This window comes from Orycteropus afer, unplaced genomic scaffold, assembly GCF_000298275.1.
Source record: "Orycteropus afer afer isolate SDZICR_OR568_19922 unplaced genomic scaffold, OryAfe1.0 scaffold00007, whole genome shotgun sequence".
NCBI lineage: Eukaryota > Metazoa > Chordata > Mammalia > Tubulidentata > Orycteropodidae > Orycteropus > Orycteropus afer.
The window spans coordinates 2474127-2483597 of NW_006921594.1; the positions used below are offsets into that span (position 1 = coordinate 2474127).

General features: G+C 37.4%; 1 protein-coding gene across 1 annotated transcript in view; it reads right to left on the reverse strand.

Moving 5' to 3' along the window:
* Positions 1-8640, reverse strand: part of MDFIC (MyoD family inhibitor domain containing) — a gene marked incomplete at its 5' end in the record, with an annotated part of 110963 nt that extends 102323 nt beyond the window's left edge. The window contains one exon of the mRNA XM_007944046.2: positions 8526-8640. Within this exon, the coding sequence (XP_007942237.2) occupies positions 8526-8640 (115 nt within the window). The remainder of the gene's footprint in view (positions 1-8525) is intronic.
* Between the last annotated feature and the right edge of the window lie 831 nt (positions 8641-9471).

A 9471-nucleotide genomic window follows, 5' to 3' on the forward strand; every position in this document is an offset into this window, starting at 1 on the left:
CCAGGCCTTACTTATGATGTAAACTCAAACCTCCAACCTTTTGGCTAACAGCTGACTGTGTCAAGTCTTTGTAACATCCAGAGATGCAAGGCCTTTGTTTATGGCCCCTTAAATACGAAGCGAATTTAAAGCAAACCAAGTAAGAGTTATTACAATGTGCACTCAAACAAAAGAGCCACTGAAGAAATTTAAATCCAGATCTCTCAATGCTCTTTCCTTACCATCAAAGCAGAAAATGTTCTAAATATATCCATAGTATACCTAAGTATCTGCCTTTCCTTTGGTATTTCACATGAAAGTAGCATTCCCTAAAGTGATGAAATAGTATTCATTAGGGGTGATTAGCAGTAAGTTGGCAAAGGCCAGGAAAAGAAATAACAGAGTTCCTAAGAACAGACCCTGTTGATGTTGACAGGAACTCCAAGGATACCAAGAGAAAGGGTTCAAGTAGGAAAATGAGTGAGAAAGTATGATGCATCCAATCCATAAAGCGACCAAGTGTGAATACTACTGGCAATTAAGTGCAAACTACTATGAGAGCTAAAAACTCTTCAAAATGAATAAATGGGTTAAATAGAATGGGGATTGCCATTTAAGTAGAACATTCCAACTTTGATTCAGATCACGGGAATTCTATAAAATCACAAAGGAGAGAATTAGGTGAACAAAATAGTTTAATTTAATGAGAAATTTATTTTAGAACAGAAGGGAAGGAAAATTCCTGGAGTTAAGTAATGACATTTAGAATTAGGAGACATGTATGTAAAAGCAATGTCTAAGTATAAAGTTAAGTAATAAGAATTTTCAGAAAGACCTAGAAAAATCTAAGGTAGAGACCTGAGGCACTTTGTAAAATGAATAAAGAAAAATGTAATTGTTCTATAGGAAATAATTAGAATAGTAGAATTTGACCTAAATTAAAAGGAAATATGACACATGCCTATGAGTACAAGTAGAAGAACAGACACACCCCCCTCACTACCTCAGAAATCCCCCCAAAGACTGTGATCAAAATGTTACTTCTGTTCCTTTTGTGGTCTAATTAAAACATGAAATGTTGCCTACTGCCTGTTATCAGTTTATACACATTATGGGTTAGGTAGAAAAATTAATATTAATTGAGGGTGTCACTTCACTGCAACATTTATTTTAACTAAGTCATAGGAATAGTGATTATTAAAACAAGCCACAGCTCCAAATTATATACCGTCCCATATATGCTAATCTGGGGGAAAAGCCAAAAGTTTAACCAGCATTCTCATAAGAAAAAGATGTTCTTAAAAACTCCAAAACTGAAAGCCCACTCCAGAAACTATACACCAAAATATTTTCTCAGAATATAAAAAAGCCTCTTAAATTGTAAAAAAGGATACAAACTTGTAATATGAAAAAAACAAACTTTCCAATTATAAAATTTCCTCTATTATATTTTTAATTCTTTACTAGTTTAAAAAAAAAAAAAAAGGAATGGCTAGAATCATCGTTTTAATTTAAATTTCTTAAGAAAGAGGAGCACAACGCACGTTCCCTGACCAGATTGCGTGTGGCCTATTTATTCCAAATGTCGGATTCCATATGGATTTCTTCTCCTTTATTTATAACTTTCAGAAAGGATTCTCTCTAGTAAGTTAGCAACCCAAGGGCAACCAATTTGAAATCCAAGCCTGGGGGGCACCGAGCAGCCTGGGTGACAAGACCCCAGGCCTGGCACCTGAAGTACTTTCTGGAAGGACCAGGTAAAGCAAAAAAAGGTACATATTCTGAGTAGAGCATGAACCAGTGTGAGCCACGAGTGGGTGGCCCACTGAGGTCAGGGGTAAAGTTCACAGAATAAATGGGAAATTGCTCAGCTTGGATCTCTTTTATGAGGTCCAAGAATACACCCTTTAATTAGAATACAATTTCCAATGCAGCCACTCCCTTGACTTTCCAGAGCTCAGTTATTCTCAGAAAAGGAAAGTAAAAACAGCCTCATCACACTGACAGCTGAAAGTCCCCTATAAATTATGCCTTAAATGTCTGACAAAGAAGGCAGTGGACATCTGGGGGAAACAGCGACATGAGCTCCCAGCCCTCACTCACCACTAACGAGAATAGATAGAGAATAAGAAGTCTTATTCACCACTCACTCTCCTTCAGGTCTTGCTTATGTAGCTAAGCTGTCCCATGGAAGCCTGGAAAAAGAGTGGGTTGTGCATTTGAAAATATTCCCACACCCCAGCCGGCCTCATTTTTCTGATGATCTTTTCAGTCCAGCCAACTACAGTGGGAACACAAAAATCAATTCCGTGACAGCCAGCTGTCCGCCTCTTCCAAGGTGCTCAGGGAGCCACACAGGACTCCTAGAACAGGAGCCAGCTCACTGACTCACCACAGATGTTCCCTCCTCCCCTATGCAGTTCAGAGCCAGCCTTCTTTCCTAGGCCTATTGTTATTACAGAAGATTCACTGGGCCCCAAAAAATGTGCCAGATGCTAAGCAAGAGGAAACCACTATCGTCCTAAGTACAGTGTAAAGCGAGACAGACATTAAATGATGCAGTGATAGCCCTTGACTCTGGAGGGAAGGCCAAAGAGGGAAAGTCAGGCACCTATGAAAAGCTTAGTGTCCGGGAGCTGGAACAGCAGAAGCTATCGCAGTAACAAACTTTGCCAGGTAACCTGTAGTGAGTTAGGTTTAAGGTTAAACAAAACGTTCTACTTCTTAAAATCCAGATATCACATTTTTCTGTAGACCCAGCAAAATAGCCAATGTCTAGAAAAGCGTGACCAGAAAAATAACCAAAATACAGTTTTTGAAATTTTTCTAATCAGATCCAGAATCAGAAACCAAACACCAACAAACCCACTCCCACTGAGGTGACTCCAACTCATAACAACCCTACAGAACACTACAGAACTGCCCCATAGTGTTTCCATGGCTGTAAATCTTTACAGAAGCAGATTGCCTCTTCTTTCTCCCACAGAGCAGTTGTTGAGTTTGAACTGCCGACCTTTTAGTTAACAACCAAATGCTTTAATCACTATACCACCAGATCTTCCAGCATCAGGAATCATCCACATATATATGGAAACTTTTACCAGCTTATGTGTCAGGCAGGAATGACATTATTCTCTTTGGCCCTCATCTTTCTTATTACCATTCTTCTGTCAGGTTTCCCAGCAGCCCAGAGGATGCCATAAATCTCTCTCTTTCTTTTTCTCTGTCTCTGTCTGTCTGTCTCTCTCTCTCTCACTGCATTCCTTCGGTGCATGTAAGTGTATAATTAGGAAACTAAACAGTTGTTCCCAAATACCCCAGGGCCTCATAGCACAGGTTCCACCATTCCCTCAATTAAAAAAAAAAAAAAAAACTATTTCATGTCTTTGGAACATATTTTTACACTGTCCATTTAACTAGTATAGACAATAAAGAACACAATTGATTTGAAATTCATTGCCTTTAGTGATATAAATTCTAAAACGAAGTTTTACGAAATTGCACAAAAGTTTTCACATGTTAGCAGATTCTCCCTGTGCTAATACAACAGTGAATTTTACTTTTGTTCTAAGACTTCTTTCTTGTTTACATTCTCCTAGTGTGGGCCTTGGGAAGGGAGATTAGGGAAATAAATCAATTAAGCTAAACACAAACATACAGAAAGAGAGAGGCTTACAATTCTGTGAATATGGGAAAATTTGAAAAAAAACAATCATCACCCCCCCCAAAAAAAATGAAATAAAACTGTCTCTAAGACCTTTTCTAGCTCTCACTAACTCCTTCTGGTTGTTAATAAACTAGAGATAAAATATGTCAATACCTCACAAGACTTAAATTTCAAAACAGTGACTCAGGACTATATGTTTTTAATATAAATGTTTATTTGAAAGAATACTCATTTCTTTAGAAAAAGTGACATAAATGTTTAAATTGTTTTTCAACTGATGCTTCTCGCCAATTTCTGAATCTCATTTCCTTCCTTTCTACTAGTTCCTTCCACAAGACGACAGTGTAGAAAACCAAAATGGTTCTAAATTTAAACTAAAACACACTCATGGTTAGAGCTTTTGTTTGAAAACTGGAATTTTCCTTTAACAGTTCTTTATTGCTATTGTTTATTTTCTGTTAAATTAATTTTTCATTCTTTTTTTCTGATTTATTCCATTTGGTTTGCTACTGACAAGGGTTAGTCATTTGAGAGCGGAAAGATATACTGCAGGTTTCAAAGTAATTAGAACACATATACCTATGTATTATAAGTTCACATGCACACACAAAAGAAGATCTAAGTTATAAAGTTATTTTTTACTTTTTTTTTAAAAAAAAAAAAAGCACTTGCTTCCCACAAAGCAATTTTACTCCTTTTTCCTCTCTGGAATATGTAAAGTGACATCAGGTATGGCAGAGAAGACTGCTAAATGACACCAGAAGAACTGGATGGTATCCAGCTACCATTACTAAACATTTTGATCAAAAATTCCACAGAAAAATCCTGATGAAAAGGGGGGAAAAGACACAACAGAATTTCAAATTCTCACGGCCTCTAAATTTTCTGCAGCCATGAAGGGTAGATGAATCCCTGAAACTACTTCCAAGTTAATCTTTAAGCCTTAAACCAAAAATATCCCCTGAAGTCATCTTAAAACCAAACAATAGTTTTAGCTTAACCAAAAACCAAACCAAACTCACTGCCGTGAAGTCGGATCCAACTCATAGCACTCCCTCCTTCGGTTTCCGAGGTGGTATCACTACGGAAGTAGATTGCCAAACCTTCCTTCTAAGGAGTGGCTGGTGGGTTTGAACCATCAGCCTTCTTCTAGTTAGCAGTCAAATGCCTTAAGCACATGTCTGCCTTGACAATCATATGGTTTTCTATGCTACGAATGATAACTGAGGAACAATGTTACATATATTGTCAAAAAGAGCACTTCAAGAACTATCTTGAAGTACAATGCTGTCAGTGACAGGAAAATATCCATAACCCTACAAAGAAGACCAGTAAATATGACTATTATTCATATTTATGAACTAACCACTAATGCCAAAGATGAAGAAACTGAAGATTCTTACCAACTTCTATAGTCTGAAATTGATCAAACATGCAATCAAGATACAGTGATAGTGACTAGTGATTGGAGTGTAAAAAGTAGAAACAAAGAGGGTAGCTGGAAAATATGGTCTGGGTGACAGCAATGACACTGGAAATCACATGATAGAATTCTGCAAGACCAACTACTTAATCACTGCAGATACCTTTTTTCAACAACATAAACAGCAACCATACATGTGGACCTCGTTGGATGGAATGCACAGGAATCAAACTGACATCTGTGGAAAGACCTGATGGAAAAACTCAGTATCATCAGTCAGAAGGTCAGGGCTGGATGTGGAACAAACGGATTGCTCATATGCAAGTATAAGCTGAAGCTGGAGAAAATTAAAACATGTCCAAGAGTATCAAAGTACAGCCTTTGATACTCTTGGACGTCCCCTCTCAATTTAAAGACGATCCCAAGAATAGATCTGCCACATTTAACATTAATGACCCAAACCAGACAAGCTGTGGGGTGACATCAAGGACATTATACATGAAGAAAGCACACTCAAACCACTACCATCAAATTGGTCTGACACACAGCACAGGTCAGAGTAGAACTCTGGTTTCTAAGGCTGCAAATCTGTTTTGGGGCAGACTGCTGCATTTTTCTCTCATGGAGCAGATGGTGGATTAAGAAAGCAAATGGTCATTATAAAGACCACAAAGAAAGAAAGGTCAAAATGGATGTCAGCAAAGACTTGAAACTTGTCCTTGAATGCAGAAGAGTCAAAGCAACAGGGAGAAATGATGAAGTAAAAGAGCTGAACAGAGATTTTAAAGGGTGGCTCAAGGAAACAAAGTAAAATATTATAAGGTAATGTGCAAAGACCTGGAAAACCAAAGGGAAGAATATGCCAGTCATTTCTCAAGCTGAAAGAACTGAAGAAAACATTCAAGCCTTGAGTTGAAATATGGAAGGATTCTATGGGCAAAATGTGGAACAGTGCAGGAAGCATCAAAGAAGATGGCAAGAATACATAGAGCCATTGTACTAAAAATAAATGATGATCGATGTTCAAATGTTTCAGGAGGCAGTATATGACCAAGAACCAATGGTACTTAAGGTAGAAATTCAAGCTGCACTTAAAGCATTAGTGAAAATGAAGGCTCCCGAAGTTGACACAACACCAACTGAGATGTTTCAACAAATGGATGCAATGTTGGAAGCACACACTCATCTATGACAAGAAATGTGGAAGAGAGCTCCCTGGAAAATCGACTGAAAGAGATCCAAATTAGTGCCATTTCCAAAGAAAGTCATCCAACAGTAAGGGGAAATTATCACATAATCACATTAATATCATGTGCAAGTAAAGTTTTGCACAAGATAATTAAAAAATGGTTACATAGTGCATCAACATGTAACTGCTACAAATTCAAGTTGGATTCAGAAGAGGATGTGGAACGAGGGGTATCACTGCCGATGTCAGATACATCTTGACTAAAAGCAGAGGAAAACCAGAAAGGTATTTGCCTGTGTTTTATTAACTATGCAAAGGCATGTGACTGTGTGAATCATAACAAATTATGCGTAACTATGAGAAGAATGGGTATTCCAAATCAATTAACTGAGCTCATGAGGAATCTGTACACAGACCAAGAGGCAGTCATTTGAACAGAACAACGGGATGCTCTGTGGTTTAAAATCAGGAAAGGTGTGTGTCAGGGTTTTAACCTTTCACCATATCTATTCAATCAGTATGCAGAGCAAATAATATGAGAAGATGAACTATATTAAGAAGGAGGCATCAGAATTGAAGGAAGACTTAATAACAACCTGCAATATACAGATGACACAACCTTGCTCAGTGAAAGTGAAGAGAATGTGAAAGACCTACTGATGAAGATCAAAGACTATAGCCTTCAGTACGGATTACACCTCAACATAAAGAAAACAAAAATCCTCACGATTGGACCAATTAGCAACATAATGATAAATGGACAAAATGTTAAAACTGTCAAAAATTTCATTTACTTAGATTCAGAATGATTTTAATGCAGAGATCCAGAAATATCTGCTCAACTCTAAGTCTCACCTTGCTCAAAACTGCCTCTTGCCTAAAAACAAATCTAGTCAACAAAGCAAAATTACCACTTTTCAACAAAACCACAATCACAGGCTAGTTGTTCAATTACATAAAAGGAATAACTAAAAGAGTAGAAATACTAGTTGTGAGGATTCTAATATTCTCCAGAAGCAGTAAACTAGCTAATAGAATGAAAAGATTTTTTTAAAAAAATACACTTGGCATCTTAGAAGGAAAAAAAAAATGAGTACAACTTACTGAAAGAAAAGTTGAATGTATATTAAATTAAATTGACCGTATATTGGCAAAATTTGAGAAGAATTTATACAGGATATAAAGTATGAAATAATAAAAAGAAATTCTTGAAGTCTGTGTTCATGTAGATCACGCATCCTCAAGATGGTCAGGGGGAGAAAGGGGAAGAAAACCAGTTCTTGAAGGATTAAAAAAGACTAAGAAATTCATAGGACAGTTTGTTCTTTCTAAAGAAAAGAATAAAGCTGATGCATAGCACTACCATATTTTAAAGCAAATAACACACACACACTACACCATTTCTTTGCAAATCATGCAACCCCTTCCCACATTAGTTTCCTGTGTGTACTATGTACGTTATAAGCATATACACACTGTGGTGGTTAAGTTTGTGTGTCAGTTTGGCTGAGCATAGTTGAATGGCTAGGCAGCTGAATATGGTTATTCCTCACGGTGAGATTAGTAATTAACTTCACAGTATAATCTATTGGAGCAACTGAGTAGCTGCTTTGGGTATGTGGTCTGCTTCCCGTATATAAGAAACAGCTTTGGGAATGGTCTCTAGCCTATGGCACACTTGAATCCTGCATGTAGCTGTGTCATTGCTGAGCAGCAGCCTGCCATGCTCTGCTGACTTGGAACTTTCAATGGACTTGAATTAATGGCCTGCCATGTGGGTTGGTAACATTGGAACTGTGCCTTTTTACTTGTCAACCTTGGGCTTGTCAGTCTCAGCAGTCAGCAGCTGTCTAAGTGAAGAAAAGCCTCCAGCTTTGGTGGCCAGGAGCAGGAGGCAGAGCTGAAGCCCGAGGTTGAGGGGCTTTCACCCAGCCCCTAGAGCCTGGCACTTTGAACTCAGACTTCAAGCCTCCAAATTTTAAGAATAAACTCCTGTTTGTTAAAGCTATCCCATGTGGTATATTCCTGTCAGAGCACCACTAGGGAACCAGAACACACGCTATATATGTGGGTATGTTAGATGTGAAAAAAAATACAGTATTTAAATCTTAGTTTTAGCTCTATATTTTAAATGATTAAAAAATATATATATTTTACATGAATAAACTTGTATGATAGTACAGAGAATTAGACGTGACAATTAACTGACAGCATATGATTATTGTTATATCTTCAAATCATTGCAATTTTCTCTAAAAACTACTTACTTCTGATGAGTTCATCATCTGAACCATTTCCCCAAATGGACTGGTCTTGCATCTCTCCATGTGTGAAGTGACGATTGGCAGCTTGATTTATCTTTTTCTCAGTATTTTCTTTATCACATTTTTCTAAATTAAAAAGAAAAAAAAAGGTACATATTTATTTACCATCATGTAACTGTATCTATTTTTCTCAATCCGTTTTTCAATTTGTAGATTTTTCTACATGCATCTAAGTCTGCCATGGAAATGGGAGAAGCACTGCTGCTGACTGGTGCATACTTTACTGACCCAATAATAGAAATTTACTGAACACCTACTCTGTATGTGCCAGGCACTAAAGAGAGACATTGACAGTAAAAGGAATCTGTTAATATTACTGTATGTGCCATGATAGAAAGATGTTTAAGAGTTCCATCAAGGATGAAAGTAACTGACTCTATAAAGGGTGATGGAGGCAGAAAAAACACAGAAGGAACAGAAACTTCAATGAGTGATGGAGCTGAAATTGGCACTGTAGCTGTGAGGAGTCACTGAGTAATGAGGAAATACAAAGAGCAAGTACAGAGTTCTCTCTGTAGAAACTTAAGGAAGAGTCAAGGATTTTGTTAGTCATGGTCAGAGAGAGAGGGTTTTAAGCTTTCAGGGGAAAAGCCAGTATGTAAGAAAATGTAAAGTCTTATGGGGAACATACTAAGTCAAACAAAATATAAACTATATATCCTAGGCTGGGTTCTGTATACTGGCTCAAGTCTGAGAATTGATTGAGGGGCAATGACTTTCTAGTCTAGAGATTTGAGTTAGACCGTCGTTCACTTGACCTAGAAATTCTGCCTGTACAGATCAAGTAAATATTTAGATTTCCCATCTATTTCACTCCTAGGACATCAAGACTAAGCAGCCAATGCCACGTAAGGCAGACTATTCTGATTACTCTTTTGAATCTGCTGTC